The sequence below is a fragment of the Sitophilus oryzae genome, unplaced genomic scaffold (assembly GCF_002938485.1).
Source record: "Sitophilus oryzae breed Bouriz unplaced genomic scaffold, Soryzae_2.0 scaffold_1436_pilon_pilon, whole genome shotgun sequence".
Lineage (NCBI taxonomy): Eukaryota > Metazoa > Arthropoda > Insecta > Coleoptera > Curculionidae > Sitophilus > Sitophilus oryzae.
The window spans coordinates 2361155-2380436 of NW_022146100.1; the positions used below are offsets into that span (position 1 = coordinate 2361155).

A 19282-nucleotide genomic window follows, 5' to 3' on the forward strand; every position below is an offset into this window, starting at 1 on the left:
ATATCCGACAGGTATTATTAAAATAATTATTCAAAATTACTTTTGTGAAAATATGTTTTCACCTAAAATAACAAAAAATAATAAAGCACATAATGTAGTTTTATAACGGTACATCGGATTAATATAATATTTATAGTACCTAAAAAATATGTATTTTTTGATATGTTTGACAATATCTTCCGGAAATATGGGTAAATTATTTTTTTTTATAAAATCAGTTTGAGACTATGTTTATGTAGATTTTAGGGTCCACTATTAATATATGTCATTAGTCAATTTTAAAAAATTCACAGATTTTGCAACATGCGCAACCATCATAGGCGTATTGAAAATACCAGACACAAAAGTCGGCGGTGGTCAGCAATCACCTGTTTTTTACATTTTATATTAACTTGTGACGTCATTTGGAAGAGCTCATTAGAAATATAAAAGAACTTGCTTGTTTGCAAAGCAATTTGACATTCGTGACGTCAGCACTCCGGCAGTCTAACATATCGCTAATTGCCATTCGGAAATATATTCCAGATACGTATAGTGAACAAGTGATATTTGATTTTTATCGTAATGGCTTTTTATAAAAGTGAAGAATTTAGTAAGAAAAATATTAATGATGGAGATGAACGTGTACGAAGTCATGAATGGTCACGATCACGGTCACGACACTATAGAAATGTGAGGTATGTATGTATATATACTCGTATATATAGAATTAATGGCATTAATTTGCAACAGCACCTCGAACCCACAGTTTCATTATGGAGCCAGATTAAACCAATCAGAATGAGTATTATGTTACCGTAAAAGCCCGAATATTGGTTAAACGTAGGGTTACCCACGTAGGAGCCCGAAATATGCAAAAAAGTCACTTTAGGTTAAGTTTAGATTAGGCCTATATTTTTATTAATGCAAAACCAACTAAAACCTAATTCTAATCTAACCTAAACTCACTCCCTCTTTTGCATATTTCGGGCTATTACCTGGGTATTTCTAGGTTTAACCAATATTCGAACTTACGGTGTAAATTTATGGACGGTCCATAAATTTAAATTCGCCGTACAAAAAATAAGTAATAGTTACTGTAGATAAAAATAAATTAAAATATAGTTCCACGATAACTTAGTTTGCAGCTTCGTTCACTACTCATAGTATGTATACCTATGTATTTTTAAACATCATTATGAGATTTAAGTCATAGGTGCCCATAATATGAGTAGCGGTATTGACGGTTTTTTGTTATGATGAAAATGTTGTGTGATATGAAAAAGCAACAAAATATATTATCGATTGCAGCAACTATACCTAGTTTACATTCAGTAGGTCCAATTAATATAGAACATTATAGCTATGCATGATTTTAAAAATTTGCTACCAATATATTTTGATAGTTGAGTTTTTGAAATTATTTGTTAGCTTCTTAAACAAAACAGACCCATAATATTTCAAATCTTTATCATCCAAGATTTCCAAGAATTATAAAGTAATCTCACGTCAATTTTTTTTTAAATTATTGCATGCCTTAAATGTTTGCAAAGTTAACAAAAATATGTCTTTGATTACCTGCAATTAATATATTTGGTCCAATTTATCAGTTCTGCATCATATCCGAAATTCAGATTGTGTGTGACACAACGAAGAGTCAACGTGCAACGTGAACGACAAGAAAATGGCAAGTAAAAAAAATTGTAAAGTCTTAATTACTAATTACACAGTCGTTCTCTTGAGTTCTCCTGCCTAAAATCTATATTGCCTTCACTAAGATTTTAAATATAAATGATTGAAACTCATACAAGTTTACCACAATTTAAAGTTAAGATAATTATTTAATTATTAAATCCATAATTATATTAAAATATAACACTTACGAAGTTACTAAATATTAACTATTTCTGCTTAATCATTTAATAATTCTGATAAAAACACGCTTGATTATTTATTTTAGAAATCATACGGGCTATAATCATTAATATGACTATATTAACAATACTTAAATCAAAATTTATTTGAAGGAATGCTACTGTATTACAATAATTGTAAAACAAGTATGAAATAATAACTCGGAATAATTATTAAAAACTGCTCATCTTGTTATAGATGTCGGCGTCTTGTCTCTATTATTTTATTAGCCGTTTAGCTATAGTTTGATTTCAGATAATGCAGATTTTAATGTGCCATTTGTGTGTTTTTATTGGAATTATTATTTTTAGCATATTTGGTTTACTCTATGAAGTTATTTTTAAGTGCTCCTGTCCATTTTTCAATTATTAAAGTGCCTTTAGATACAATTCAAATTAATTAATTGGTGCATAGTATTTGTATTATGGGTTTGTTTATTTTTTATGAAATTATTTTTTTTTCCTACTAAAATAAACATAGCATACTAAATCACTAGCTAGCCATTTTTAAATACAGGATGTTAATTAAGTATCTGGCCAAACTTCAGGAGGTGATTCTTTGAGTGTTCTAAGGTAAAAAGTTCATATAAACATGTGTCCGGAAATGTATAATTTTAAAGATACAGGGTGTCAAGGTATTTTCTAATAGACATTTTTTATTAATATCTCAAAGATCCGTTGGCCGATTTTGTTGAAATTTCGCCGTGTTATGAAATTTAATCAGTTAGCACTAATTAAATGATAATTATTATTTACAACAATATTTAAACGATAAAAACTTATCCCAATAAATATTTGGCACCGCCTTGAATTCATTTGTTTTACGTTGGCGGTGGAAACCATGCAAGCCTTTTCTTTGTCTTAAGTTGTTAATTAAAAAAATAATTATCGTATAAAAAATATAGGTCCTAATAGCCTAAATTTTATCAAAATATATCAGCAGATCCGATGAGACCCGAATTATTATATGTTTTGGAACTTAATGATTTAATTAATTATTCCCTTTAATGCATCGATTGTGCGCATTATTCTACGCGCCATGAAAAAATATTGCATTAGTCTAAATATTATTTATGTTATTCCGCTCTTTCACGTATAATTTGTCCCCTGCTTCTCATACGGAAAGAGTTAGATTAAAATAGCCCAACTGTACTTAACAACCCATGCCTTGACGCATATGCTTTTTTATAATAATATCGGCTTTCAGAGACTAAACATCCATATCCATAAAATAGTTGGCCCACACTAATAAGACCTCATTTCGGCCCTCGGACGGCCTTGCTCTATTCAGCTAACGACTTACGTGTTGACAAGTTGATTAGGCAGGTTATTGAACTCCATGTCGCCTCTAGCATGTCGTTTTTTCAAAGATGGGTCCCATATAAACGCGGCCAGAAGTATTTTCAATACTAAAAATGGATTTTGCAACGTGACGCCTCAAGTATACTTATATGGATTTTGTGCGCGTCTTAGTTATATGCTTTCTCTATCGTATTAACTCTCTTCTTTTTAAGTCGGGTTGGAAAAATGAATATCCGTTTAATCAGAAAAGATCAGAATAAACGAATAAACGTGTAACAAAACATTTGGAAATAATACGCATATTTTTTATATAGCATTAAAAGTTCAATTCATTTAATTATTAAAAATTAGCATTCACAAGCGCGGGAGTGAGGTGTTTTTTAAAAAAATAATACGAGAATATTACTGGCATTTCAATAATTTAGTTTCGAGGATTCTCAAGGAAATCCGCGCCGTATCTAACGAGCCATATCCGGAAAACTCGAGTTAGTAATGTCGTCGGTGGAATAACAACAGTAATTTGCAGTGGTGGCGAACTTATCCGCTAACGCTATGCAAATGAGAAAATTGGAGGAAAGACGAAAAAGCAGTTAAAACTTTAATTATGACTAGCAGTATATGTATGATAATTATAATTTACAGGGTGTTTAAAAAAACATTTGCCATATCTGGAGGGGAGTTTCTTAGAGTTGAGGGTTGGAACCTTTGGTGTTACACAGCAAAATAAAACACTAAATCACCACAATACACCAAAACACTATTACTTTTACACTGGACGCGCGTTTCGCTAACCATGTTAGCATCATCAGCAGATGATTATAAACTGAAATATCATCCACGTACCTAAACCATACTCTTGGAAAATACTCAAACTGATTCTTAGCCTCCACTTCAAACCTGCTCATGAATAAATTAGCCAAAAATGGAGACAATGGATTACCCTTTGCTGTATCTCCCGTTCAAAAAAGTTGTTATTAAAGTGAAAACAATTTTGTTTCATACATAATGATGTAAGCTCAATATATTCAATCACAGTTTTGTTGTCGAGAGCATTTGCGTTCGGTAATTCCTTCAAGTAGCCTAAAATATGTGGAATTGGAACACTTGGGAACAACGAAGATACATCAAAGGAGACCAAAATTTCACCTTCATGCAATATTATATTTTTAATTTTGTTAATGAATTCAATATTATTTTTAACTGAGAAAGAAGGTACATGATTAGGTAAATTTTCGAACTCCCTTGATAACCATTTTGCCAAATTATAAGTCGGAGAACCTACAGCCGAAACAATTGGGCGCATAGACTTGTCCGGTTTATGAATTTTTGGCAACGCATACAATTTTGGTAATGAGGGATTGGATACTTGCAATTTTCTCTTTAAAGAAAAATCAATAAGGTTGTTACATTCTTTTAAAGTTTTTTTAAAGATCTGTTACCATCTTAGACAAAGGATTCTTTTTCAATTTTATGTAAGGACCATTATCGATTAAGTTGTTAACCTTATCGTAATACTCTTTTTTATCTAATATAACAACCTTATTTCCCTTATCAGTTTTTAGGTAGAAACAATCTTTGCTACGCAAACTCTTGACAATATTGTGATCCTTGTTAGATTTTAATGATTTACTTGAAACGATATTTTTTGATAACTGATTTCTACAAGCCTTTCTTGTAAATACCTTAGAAGCCTCGGGTAAGTGCTGAATAGCAGTTTCAACACCCACGACGATTTTCTCCAAAGCGCTACCAGAGTTAGGCAATGCAAACTTTAAACCTTTGTTTAATAAACTGAGCTCTTGTTTATCAAAAGTCTGCGAAGAAAGATTCTCTACTATGTTTATGTCTCTCTGGAAAACATGTTTGTTTTTAGAGCTTTTTAATTTTTTAAACTTATTATTCAAAATGGACATTTTCTTAACAAATTTTGAATTGATAACCACAAACATATTTCTCTGAAAGAGACACCAACATTCATACTCTACATTAGTTAGCTTATAAGTAAGTTTTTTGTAAAGTCCATAGGCTTCAATTTCAAGCATACTTTGTTTACTATACAGAAATTTGATTTCTAAATCAAGCCATTTTTGTTTTGCAATTTTCTCTACCTTATCACTAACGTTATACTTTTTGGAATATCAACTTTAATAAAACTAGAATAAACTGAATTGGCTTTGCATGATTTAAGAAACCAAATATCTGCTCCTAATAACCTAATCTTAGTACTAAACTTACGATAAAGATTCAGTTCCGTTGACCGTGAAGCCATCGAAGATTACAGTTGAGGGTTGGAACCTTTGGTGTTACACAGCAAAATAAAACACTAAATCACCACAATACACCAAAACACGTTTACTTTTACACTGGACGCGCGTTTCGCTAACCATGTTAGCATCATCAGCAGATGATTATAAACTGAAATATCATCCACATACCTAAACCATACTCTTGGAAAATACTCAAACTGGTTCTTAGACTCCACTTCAAACCTGCTCATGAATAAGTTAGCCAAAAATGGAGACAATGGATTACCCATTGCTGTATCTCCCGTTCAAAAAAGTTGTTATTAAAGTGAAAACAATTTTGTTTCATACATAATGATGTAAGCTCAATATATTCAATCACAGTTTTGTTGTCGAGAGCATTTGCGTTCGGTAATTCCTTCAAGTAGCCTAAAGTATGTGGAATTGGAACACTTGGGAACAACGAAGATACATCAAAGGAGACCAAAATTTCACCTTCATGCAATATTATATTTTTAATTTTGTTAATGAATTCAATATCATTTTTAACTGAGAAAGAAGGTACATGATAAGGTAAATTTTCGAACTCCCTTGATAACCATTTTGCCAAATTATAAGTCGGAGAACCTACAGCCGAAACAATTGGGCGCATAGACTTGTCCGGTTTATGAATTTTTGGCAACGCATACAATTTTGGTAATGAGGGATTGGATACTTGCAATTTTCTCTTTAAAGAAAAATCAATAAGGTTGTTACATTCTTTTAAAGTTTTTTAAGATCTGTTACCATCTTAGACAAAGGATTCTTTTTCAATTTTATGTAAGGACCATCATCGATTAAGTTGTTAACCTTATCGTAATAGTCTTTTTTATCTAATATAACAACCTTATTTCCCTTATCAGTTTTTAGGTAGAAACAATCTTTGCTACGCAAACTCTTGACAATATTGTGCTCCTTGTTAGATTTTCATGATTTACTTGAAACGATATTTTTTGATAACTGATTTCTACAAGCCTTTCTTGTAAATACCTTAGAAGCCTCGGGTAAGTGCTGAATAGCAGTTTCAACACCCACGACGATTTCCTCCAAAGCGCTACCAGAGTTAGGCAATGCAAACTTTAAACCTTTGTTTAATAAACTGAGCTCTTGTTTATCAAAAGTCTGCGAAGAAAGATTCTCTACTATGTTTATGTCTCTCTGGAAAACATGTTTGTGTTTTAGAGCTTTTTATTTTTTTAAACTTATTATTCAAAATGGACATTTTCTTAACAAATTTTGAATTGATAACCACAAACATATTTCTCTGAAAGAGACACCAACATTCATACTCTACATTAGTTAGCTTATAAGTAAGTTTTTTGTAAAGTCCATAGGCTTCAATTTCAAGCATACTTTGTTTACTATACAGAAATTTGATTTCTAAATCAAGCCATTTTTGTTTTGCAATTTTCTCTACCTTATCACTAACGTTATACTTTTTGGAATATCAACTTTAATAAAACTAGAATAAACTGAATTGGCTTTGCATGATTTAAGAAACCAAATATCTGCTCCTAATAACCTAATCTTAGTACTAAACTTACGATAAAGATTCAGTTCCGTTGACCGTGAAGTCATCGAAGATTACAGTTGAGGGTTGGAACCTTTGGTGTTACACAGCAAAATAAAACACTAAATCACCACAATACACCAAAACACTTTTACTTTTACACTGGACGCGCGTTTCGCTAACCATGTTAGCATCATCAGCAGATGATTATAAACTGACAGTTTAACGAAACCAAACCAAACCAAACACAATACACCAAAACACTTTTACAGCTACCTTCGTTCCAGTTGAAAAACTTGAGTTATAATTAACGATACAATTTGGGCATTTTTTAACCAGTCAGGAAAAGACACGAAAAACATTAGACAATAAAATCGATTTTTCCAAGGCATATTGATAAAAATTAGTGGTGTTAATACAGCTACGACACTCTAGATTGACATATAAAATTCCCTTCTTCAAATGTTTGTAATAAAAACATTGCCAATTATCAATATGCATTTTATAATACAATGAAACCAAACCATTAACGATATATATCAATTACAAATTTCAAATATAAACATCAGTCATATTTTTAAATTTTTTATTCCCGAACTAAAATTTACATTTTTTTCATGCACGTGTAGCGTGTAGCCAGCGTATCGTGTAGTGTGCTTTATTTTCAAATTCTAGACAGTTTTTTGGTATACTGTGAAATGGCCTTTTCATATTGAATATTATTTTCATATTTCATTTATTTTTTAAATTATTTATTGGTACCTGGAATTCATAATTTTAATTGTATGAAAATTGAAAATATAGACATGTAATAAATAAATCGTATAGGAAAGTCACAGTTTCCATTTTAAAATACCTTTTTGATTTTTAGTTTTGAAAATACTTCTTACAGTCTTTGAAAAAACGACATTGTCGATGCGACACGGTACGTCCGAGTTCAATAACCTGCCTAATCAACTTGTCAACACGTAAGTCGATAGTTTAGCCGGCGTTGAACCGAATTCCTATCTCTCGTAGTTTCTGAGATGCCAATGTTGAGCATCGAAATTGTCACCACTCTACAGTGTGACCCACTCAAGACCGGGCACCCTCCATAAAATCTGTGTTTATAGTCCGATTTTGATGATTTTTTTTTCAAATATAAAGTTTCAAAAAATGTACTTTAGGGCTCAATGTCATGTTATTTCACAAAAAACAAGGCCTACTTAATAAAGTTTTTTGTGGTGAAAAAATTTGCAAAATCATATTAGCGATTTTTTCAAAAATTTGAGTACACCCCTACCATTCGGCATCCCCAAAACAGTTCTGTACCAAATATCGTTTAAAAATATTAATTATTAATAATTCTGCAGTTAAATTAAATAATTCCCCTATTTTTGCCAATTTAACGATGAGTTATCACGTAACCCTTGAAAAAACAATCCACAACAATGGGTTTTATTAGCTGTCAATTCTTGCAGCGTAGAATTGAATATTAATTTAATAGCACGCAGAAAAGTGTTGTATCCAAGAAATATTATTTGCATTATGGAACAATTAAATATTAGGGATAAAATTGAAATTATTCGTTTAGTGGGTGATAAACTATCTTCAAGCAGGAGAAGCTGCCAGAGAATTTAACAACAGACATCCCGACAGATCTGCAGTAAGTAGAAGCACGGTTCAACGAATAAATAGAGTTTTTTAATGAAACTGGTTGTGTGTCAAAATACTTACTAAAAACAGAAGGCCGGAACATTGAATAAATAGGCGGAATGAGGAAATATTAGAATATTTTCGTAACAATCCTCGTGCAAGCATTAGAGGCGCCAGTGTTGATTTGGATATACCAAGGGAAAATATTAGGAGATGTTTGCGAACTAATAAAGTTAAACCCTTTAAACCAAAGATTTTACACACTTTGGAAAACGGAGATGATGTTAGACGATTAGAATTCTGCTTATGGGTTCAAGCAGAGTATTTAAATAATAGACATTTCTTAAAAGAAATTTTATTTAGTGATGAGGCAACATTTAGTACAAACGGAGTAGTATCCTCTCAAAATTCGCGATTCTGGGCAGTCGAAAACCCTGAATGGGTGATCAATACAATTAAATATGTGGTGTGGCATACTTGATGATAGAATCATTGGTCCATATTTTTTTGAGAGAAATTTGAATAGTCCAACGTTTTTGAATTTTCTGATTAATGACTTTTGGGATGCAATACATAATTTACCATGCCAAACCCGTTTGAATTTAAAATTTCAATTGGACGGATCACCTGTGCATAACGCGGCAGTTGTCAGGGAATGGTTAAATGAAAATTTTGAAAATAAGTGGATAGGTCGAAATAGCCAGCTAATTGGTGGCCACCGAGATCCCCGGACCTAACACCTTGATTTCTTTCTTTGGGGTTTCTTAAAGCAACAAGTTTACAAGTCTAGACCTCAATCTGTAGATGAATTACGTATTAGAATTACAGAGGCTTCTGCAAATATTACACCACAGCAGCTTAGGAATGTAACTGTTAATCTAAGAAAAAGATGCGACAAATGTATTGAACTGAATGGAGGGCTGGTAGAAGCAACTAGAATTATTTGAATATGTTAAACTTATTATTCGATTATTGTGTTGCTTGTAGTATTTTTATCATTGTTTGTAATAAAACTCGTTGTCGTGGATTGTTTTTTTCAAGGGTTACATACATCGTTAAATTGGCAAAAATAGGGAATTATTTAATTTAACTGCAGAATTATTAATAATTAATATTTTTAAACGAAATTTGGTACAGAACTGTTTTGGGGGATGCCGAATGTAGGGGTGTACTCAAATTTTTTGAAAAAAAATCGCTAATATGATTTTGCAAATTTTTCACCACAAAAACTTTATTAAGTAGGCCTTGTTTTTTGTGAAATAACATGACATTGAGCCCTAAAGTACATTTTTTGAAACTTTATATTTGAAAAAAAAATCATCAAAATCGGACTATAAACACAGATTTTATGGAGGGTGCCCGGTCTTGAGTGGGTCACACTGTATATAGTAAATTCATTTTTTTATGTTTTTTTTTACAAAATTTTCTTTACGAAGTTCTATATCTAGAATCTTTCACCCTAAAACTAAAATATGCGTCCCCATATCTGTCGCAAATATCGGAATTTACGATTGGGTCAAAATAACAGCGACCTTTCATTAAAAGCAAGTCAAGAGAGGGTTATTTATGTATTTACAATATTTATGGCCGAAGAAATCTGGACCGTAACAATATTTTTATCCGAAGCCAGCCGTATATCTCACGTTTTCGTATATTTGCTGTTTAGAAGCGGTTTTTTTAAAAGTCAGAAAGATTAAAATACTCTTTTATTAAATTTAAGAATTAATAAAAGATTAGAGTCTGTAAAACAAAAACAAAAAAAATCTTTCATTGCCTTCATTTAGGGTTACCAGACGACCGGATTAATCCGGACATGTCCGGATTTTGATAAGCTTTTCATAAGCGTCAGGATTTTAATGTTCCATTAAGAAATGTCGCAATAATGCAAAATAATATATGAGTTTTAGTAAATCTAGTTACTTAAAAAATCGTCGATAAATTCAGCAGTCTGAATTCATTGTTTTATTTTGTAAGTTTTAAGTTTGAAAAGTTCCCAAGCAGCATTTGGACGTCGGGACAACGTTGTGTCACGCGACCAAACGTCGGGGCGCAACGTCGGCACAACCTCGTGCCAACCCTAGTCTGCACTAGTTTGGAGAATAATTTTTGGGTCGAAACGACGTTGGATACCGACGTTGGCTAGAAGCCTAATTTAGTACAAACTGCAACGTTGTTTAAAATCTAATTCACAGAAATACAAAACTAATATGGCGTCTAAGTCGCGTTTTATCCTAAATTGGGATAATTATAGTAAAAATATTATTTTTATGATTTAGTTAGAGACATATGTCAGATGGCAGTGAAGGAAAACAAAACAAAAGTATTTAAGTGTGGAGGATGTTTGAAGATCATAATTATTGAAACACTTTAACCGACTCTGTAACTTGTTACCCAAGGCAAAAAAGTTAAACGCAAACAACTTTATTGATAAATGTATTGTTTCTACTTTGAAAAATACTAATGGGCCTTGAAATTAAAGAAGTTTTAAAAACTTTCTTGAATTTCTTTTTTTTAGTAAAATGAAAATAATTTATTCGCAGTCGAAAAATTGTTTCCGCGTGTTTTTAGGGTCAAATATTTCAAGTTAATGTATTCAAAAAGCAGGAATTGCTATTTTAGGAACGAAACATTTTCTTATTTAACAACATGGCGGCTTTCACTTTGTTGTTTTGGAGATTAAGATGGAGTAGTTCGAGTAGTTCGATACTGGACTAATAAAGTCGCAGTTCGGCCTTAACAGGTAGTATACTAGTCGCAAGATTGCCTAATTTAGTCATCCTAGAGTCTAGCTTGTGCCGCCCTCTATAATCTAAATAAACGAGGGAGTGGATAAACTATCGGTAATATATGTCGATGTATATTTAAATTTAATTTTATATGTACCTTTCTTATGTCCCATTTTAATTAAGTTTTTTTTTTTATAAAAACAAAAACAGCACTGAACTGTCTGACTGAACAGAACAATGAAGTGAAAATTTATGATTTAAGGTTAAGGTTCAATACAGTTGCAAAAAGGTAGCGACTCGACGTCCTACCAACGTAAGAATAAGGAAATCTAAACAACGTTGGAATTAGTAAAACAGACGACGTTTGCATAACGTTGGAATAGGTCCTGAAACTGACGTCGGAAAACTCTATATTGTCCAACGTTGTAACTACGTTGTCCGAATCACCTAAAGGTTACTTAAGCAAAAAAGGTTACAAGACAACGTTTATTCGACGTCGCAGAAGCTTCTACTTTGCTATAGTACTAGTCCAACGTCGGCACAACGTTATAAAAACGTTTAAATTTATTTTAATACCCAAGGTAGGGAGCTAACTATTTTTTGTAACTAATCCAACGTTGTGTTAAGTAAACATGTGGTCGCAAGTCGTGAAAATGCTACTTGGGTTATAAATGTTTTTTTTTTTCAAAACGTCACAAAAGTATTAATTTTTGCGACGTGATTGTCAATATAAAAAAGTAATTTTAACGCCTAGACATAAAAGTACGAAAATATAATTATTAAACTGAGATAAAGCGTCAAATTCAACGAGCGTAACCATAGTTTCTCGATATATGTATAATCCCAGTGAGCAAAGTTTTGTCATATTTAGGGAACAGTTACACATCTGTCTTTTACTCATTTTTATGAGGCAAAAGAAGGGTAACGTAACAACATCACCTAGAACAAATTTCCCTTAAAGGAATAAAATGCTCACTGGGATTACTTACAAGGTATTACTTTTAAATATTGTTATGTTATATGGAACGTTTGAAATTGCGATTTAAAAAATAGCATATTATTGAACGTGCAATTTATGCTAGCCATTAGCTTGCTAACCATACTTTATGCTAACCATATTTGCGCCCCTCGCCTACGGCTCGTGACGCAAACGTCACCCGCGTGAATAATGGCTATAAATTGCGAGTTGAATACTATACTTTGTCCACGGCCATTATAATAATTATGAGGAGTGTTTGAATTTGTATTTTTAATGTTAGTCTTACAATTAATTATTGTATACATGTTTTAGGGGAAAATGTCACTACCTACTTAAAATTTGGCAATATTTCAAACGTCAAAATTAACTAAAAGATAATAATAAAAAATCGGTAAAAAAACTTTTAAGTTAAACGGTTTTATCTTATGTGCACTGAAAACTAAAAAAAACTGAACTGAGAAAATTTCTGAACTAAAACTTCTAGTTCAGAAATATTTTAGTACTAGGCAGAATAGCTTTTAGGCATATTAGACTAAAATAAAAACGTGGGACCCATTAACTATTGCTGTAATACTTTCTTCTATACTAAGTGTGGATTGCATCGACTTACTATAATCGTAACTGGAGATTTTGACAATCAATAACCAGCCGTGGCGGCTTCACCAGCGAACGCCGAGCTCATGATCTACCAAAGTATAAAGATATGCTTTGCCATAGGTAGGATTTCAGAGGGGCCCCACGTTTTTATTTTAGTCTGATATGCCTAAAAGCTATTCTGCCTAGTACTAAAATATTTCTGAACTAGAAGTTCAAAATACCTAATTGTTATTATTATTTTCTAGTTTTCAGTGCACATAAGATAAAACCGTTTAACTTTTTAAAGTTTTTTTACCGATTTTTTATTTTCTAGTTTTTAGTATTTAACCGAAATGCCTACCGAATATTCCTCATTCTATTTAATTCATTTAGTGCATCATTATTACATGTTTTTTTACCTGATAATTTATTTTTGCTTGTTTTTTTATTTATTGTTTCCATGTTGTTCCCACGAGTAATGGACATTTTAACGGTCGACCCCCCCCAGAGGTCCAGTAGAGGGGCAAGGCTATAATATACAACAAGAGGCGCCCAATCTTGAGGGGAAAACGCTTGCGACATTACATTTTTAGCCACCCTAATGCCATACAGTCCTCAGCACGTTTTAACCTATTACCTTAACTTGGGTGGTAAAGCTACCGCTAACTACGTAGGTACATCTAATCACCTATTTTTTTTTATCTGTCCTTCTAACGTCACACAATCTTGGACAAAACTGTTCTGGACACGACTACTCATGCCTTCACCTAATACGCCATTTTGTAACGACGTCCATCTTGGATTTTAAATTTTGTCATAACCACAGTATTCTACTAGTGTAGCCCTTTCATTTGATACCCATATTGAGGGGGTTGTGGAAAAATATGAAATCCGCCATTTTGTACCGGCGGCCATCTTAGATTTACAATGTTATTGATATTATTATATTGTATTGTCATCGGTGTGTACCAAATTTCAGATCAATCTGACAACAGGAAGGTACTTAAATTTCAATTTCTAATTTTGACCCAAATAAATAAATACCGTACGAGTCGAGCTAAATAAAACCGTTTAAAAACGTCAATATCATCAGTGTATTAGTACTTTTTTCTACCATCTTTAGTAAAATAAATTTGTTGAAAAATTATGGATCGTACCACCAGCAGCTGACTTTTTGTTGTATTGTGTAACTAAAGTTGGTAATTTGTGTTTTATTTATCGTTATATATGTATTTGAATTTTATTGATGCTGCTTCAAGTTTTTTGCAACAAAACATACTTCTACCAACTTTAGTTGAGTACAGTTGTTGGAGAACGATAAATTGGAGTACCAGCATCTGACTTTTTGTTGTTTTGTGTAACTAAAGTTGGTAAATTGTGTCTTATTTAAAGTTATATATGTATTTGAATTTCATTGATATTATTTCAAGTTCTTTGCATGAAAATATCGTACCAACAGTCTTTAGTCAATCAAGAGATTGATTTTTGTTCCGTTACAATGGCAATTAAATATACTAATAATGGAAATCGAATTTATGCCTTTAGCAATCCTCCAGTCTAGAAAGTTTTTGTAGGTAGACATGTAATGATCCTTAGCCTTTTGTGGTAGCAATCCAAGACTTGTTAATTTGGCCGCCTCTGCTATCTCTGGTGGTGTACAGGGCTCATTATCACTCTCATAATTCATTTTTTGATTTTAAACGAGTTCTTGATATGCCACTTAATAATCACTACCCAGGGGCGGATACAGGAATTTATTTTAGGGGGGGGGGCAAATAAAAAATAATATAGAATATGCTTTTTAGGGCGCTATTTTTAACCCAAAAGCCTAATATTTACCCAATTTATGGATTTTAGGGGGGGCCCGGGCACTATGGCCCCCCCCCCTATGTGTCCGCCACTGTCACTACCTACTTAACATTTGACAATTTTAAACGTCAAAATTAATAAAAAGAAAAGAAAAACGTCAAATCATATACGCCTATTTTAAAAAAAAAATTATTAATAAAAATATATGTATAGTTTGGTATTTTGGATTTATTTCACTCTTTATTACTAATTTTTTTTACAAAATTAATCAATAATATTATTTAGTATCTACTATAACAAAATAATTATACTATTTACTTTGAATTTTATTTTAAAATTTTTTTAAACAATTTACATAATCAAATTAAAATAAATTAGTTGATTTTTTAACTATTGTGGTATTTTCGAAAAACCCTAATTCATTTAAGGTGTTGTAGACGTTTGAATTTAACGTTTCACTATATCTCCATATCGATGAGTCTAAAACTATGTCTTTTAGTAACTCGTCACATTCCTTTTTCGTTGCACTATCGCAGCTAGACCTACATAAACAAAAACAATATATTATTAGTAATAATATAAAGATAGTACCTATAAATAATATATCCGATAAATTTTGTATTAAAACATACTTTTGATATTCTGATACTACTAGAATAGTTATCAAAACATTCTTTCAATTCATTAGAAAATTATTTTGATGCACAGCGGTCTATTTTTTAAATTTTCTGTCGCTTCAGTGTATAGTGTGAGTAAAAATAATAAAGTCTTTTGCTCGATTATACGGGGTGTCAAAGAAATAGTTTATCGATTTTCGGTGGCTGATTCTACAGATAAAAATACAACAAGTTCCTATGAATATATACCCTAAATTGTTTGCGGAAAACCAACGTACTGCCATCGAAAGGGTAAACAAAAATACTAGTTTTACTAGTTCTCTATTTTTAAGAATACTAGTAAACCGTTTTTCTTGAAATTTGGTACTTTTACACACGTTTTATTGCCAAAGCCGAATAGGGATAGTGTAAAATTTTGAAATACTTTAAATACAAAAAATGTTCATTTTTTAATTCTCCATCAAACACAAAAATAATATACAGGGTGTTCCATTTAAAAAAAAACGACGAAAAATTATTTTATATTTTTGAAAGTTTGGCGTAAAATATTGAACATCCTGTATGATTTACGATTACCATATTTATAGCAAAGTAAGAATAGACCATCTAAAGTAAATACCTAATATAGTTTTGATTTCAGAACAGTTCTTGTATTTTTAATATTTTTTTTAAGAAGGGCTGAAAAATATATATTTTTGATTTATTTTTTAATATCTCTGAAACTATCGAAATATATTTATTTATATCTTAGGTGTACGTAAAGTGATCTGAAAGGAATCCAAAAATGCAATAATATACAGGGTGTTCTATTTAAAAAAAATCATCCAGGTCCACTCACAGTTTTTTGAGCCACCATATAGAAGTTAAAATATTTTCCTGAAATACATCCTGGTACATACTTTAGGTTTGCACTAAAACAAAATTCTCAAGTATTTTATTCTAGGAGCTACAGATACCCGACGCACTATTGCCGGACCCTGTATATGTCCCTAGTGAATTGATCAAAGCTATTTTAGCATTAAAATATGTAACACTTACAGTAACTTTTATCCTCCAAATTTCATTCGAATTACTTGGAAGAAAATTATAATAAATCGAAAAAAAAAGAAAATTTTAACCTCCTGTAGCTAGGAAACAAAGCAGAATCGAACCCGTGTTGATATAAAAAATAAATCTTATTTTTATGCGAGAAATTTCCCGACAAGGGATGGCACATATTTCTTGAAACACCCTGTATGTACGCGACTACTTTAATAAAATTACCTATAATGATTCAACTGGGCATCTTCTACTCTTATGTCGAAATTTCTACAGCCGTCGAGACATTCAATGGGATGATGATTGTGAAGCGATAGGACATGTTCGGTGCTGAAAAATGCCTTAGCATAGGACCCTGGGCGCGTGTGTTTTCTCGATCTGTAGACATGTTGCATCATGTGCATGTATGTTGGGATTTCTGTAAAGTACCTACAAATATAAGTTAAATAATGAATAATTATTTATTTGTTAAATATATAGTTTCCAATAATAAATAGAAAATACTTTAAAATAAAAAAAAGTCAGGCCAGACCATAGACTTAAAATAAAATATAGACTACACTATTTACATCTCAACGCGGACAGACAATATTTTTTGTACACATGTTTACTTCTGGGTACAGTCGACCGAGCCTTCCTCATCCAGCCTATGTTGTCACGTCTTTAATATTATCAATATTTTATTCCTTGTTATACACATATATTGAGATATTAATATTACAGTTAATGAAGTAGGTTTTAATATTCAAGAGATATGTATTAAATAGTCCTTATACTACTAAATTATAAGTCGGATACTGTTTAAAAAGGATAAGTTTTTTACAATATGACAACACCGATTAGAGGCGAGGGAGCCTATTCATTCATTTATTACCTTGTAGTACGTGTCGCACGTGTGCGGTAAAGCTTTGTTGCCGCTATCTCCCCGGCTGTATTAACGCATTTTCTTAGCTTGTAGTCCTTAAGTGTTTATTTTATTGACTTTTTCTGTTCAAGAACTATAAAATATGGTTCGCCAGTGCCAAATTTGCAAGAAATTTGACTTAAATAATCCATTTAAGTCTTGAAACGACTTTTGACCGGTAGGCAACTCTCAATTTACCCATTGAGAGTCAGTGGCGTTGTTGTAGAAAGGCGCTTATTTAGATAATATTTTAGTAAAATGTAAAATCTGATTTTTTTCTCTTACATTACATTATTTACTTATTTACATTGTAACAAAATCATAATTATAACCCTGTTAATAATTAATAATGTTTTTATTAAAAATATATTCCGGTTTATTCTAAAATTATCTTCAGAATCTAAAATAACATACAAGAATTTTAAAATGATATTACATTATGAAACAATATTTTTTAATATACCGGGTCGTCTCAAAAGTGGCTCACCCCTATAACTTTTTTCTTTTTTCAGATAAAAAAAAACAGATTTGTATGTTAGTAGGTATACGACATAAATTAGGATTTATTGGACGTATTTAAATGTTTTTGGTCTCTTCCTGTTTCACCGAAATAATTACATCTTTTGATTTTTAAAGGCACCCTCGGTATATTGCTACTTTATTCGATAAAAAATGATACTCTGAATAGAATGACATATCATATGTCAACTTTTGACATTGTCGCTTAAAAACAAATCCTATTTTAAATTTCAATCCAGGGTGCCATGATTTTGTTAAAAACACTAAGTTTTAATCAAGGAGCCTTGGAAAAATAGTTTTGATCGTCTAATGGGTTTCGTGTCTTGTCTAGGCCGGTTAAAAGATGTACAAATCGTATTTTTTATCATACATATGTCAATTTTTTCAAATGGAACAAGGGTGACTCATTAGCATATTTTGAAAAAGCATTTTTTATGAATATATTGATACCACACACTTGGTATTTCGAGTCAAATTGTCGTTATGAACCGCGTGTTACAATTACAATTAAACCATATGCGAGAATGTCAAAAGTTGACATATGATATGTCATTCTATTCAGAGTGTCATTTTCTATCGAATAAAGTAGAAATATACCAAGGGTGCCGTTTAAAAATTAAAAGTTATAATCATTTTCGGTGAAACAGGAAGTGACCAAAAACAATTGAATGCGTCAATCAATCCTAATTTATGTCATGTACTAACATACTAAATCTTGTTTTTTTATTTGAAAATATAAAAAATTATGGGGATGAGCCACTTTTGGGACGCACCCGGTATATAGTAAAGACAGTACCGAGTTAAATAAATGTAGTTTTCATTTTATCCACTTCCTATCACCTTCCTTGCTTTAATGGAACAAATTTATGTTTTCTCTAATTTACATAAGACATCACTTAACCAGAAAAAAAATTACAACAATCATATTTTTTTTCTCTCCCTGTCGCCGATTCTATTATATCTGTGGAATAGATCGTGTTTTGATTAATATTAGGGGTTGTAAATGTTTGACTAAAATTAATAATTTATTATTAATTTCAAAAATTACGTAATTTCGATTATAAAATTTCTTCTATAAGGTGTATTTTATTATTTTTTATCCTTTTTGGACTCTAAGACGTTTTTTCTAAACTTTTATTTAAAAAACCTGTCCTAAATCTTAATAAAATATAAAAAAGTTTAAATACGATATATTTTTAATTTAATTATAGCTTCATTAAAATAAAAAAATTACCCGGCTATGATACGGAGAGTTCAGGTGTACTTGAGAAACGAAAGACAGTGTTGTGTTTCTCGGCAGAGTCGTCAGGGAACGACCGTTACAACAGAGACAACCTATCTATCGCTCGTGTCGCACTCGTTATAACCTAAAACAATAACACAACAATAACAAGACATTGTCTGACCGCATGTTCCAGCTATTTATGAATGAGATGCTCAGTCTATATTTTATTTTAAGTCTATGGGCCAGACAAAGTGAAGATCCAGGATAG

The 19282-nt window shown here is 31.5% G+C and overlaps 1 protein-coding gene across 3 annotated transcripts in view; it reads right to left on the reverse strand.

Annotated features, from left to right (window-relative positions):
• Positions 1–14921: 14921 nt before the first annotated feature.
• The window catches only part of LOC115876435, a 30509-nt gene continuing 26148 nt past the window's right edge, over positions 14922–19282 (reverse strand). For all 3 annotated transcript variants that reach the window (XM_030892207.1, XM_030892208.1, XM_030892206.1), the window contains exons 9-10: positions 16592–16795; positions 14922–15253 (exon numbers count right to left, since the gene is read on the reverse strand). In XM_030892207.1, the coding sequence (XP_030748067.1) occupies positions 15076–15253; positions 16592–16795 (382 nt within the window). In that variant the 3' untranslated portion in view covers positions 14922–15075. The remainder of the gene's footprint in view (positions 15254–16591; positions 16796–19282) is intronic.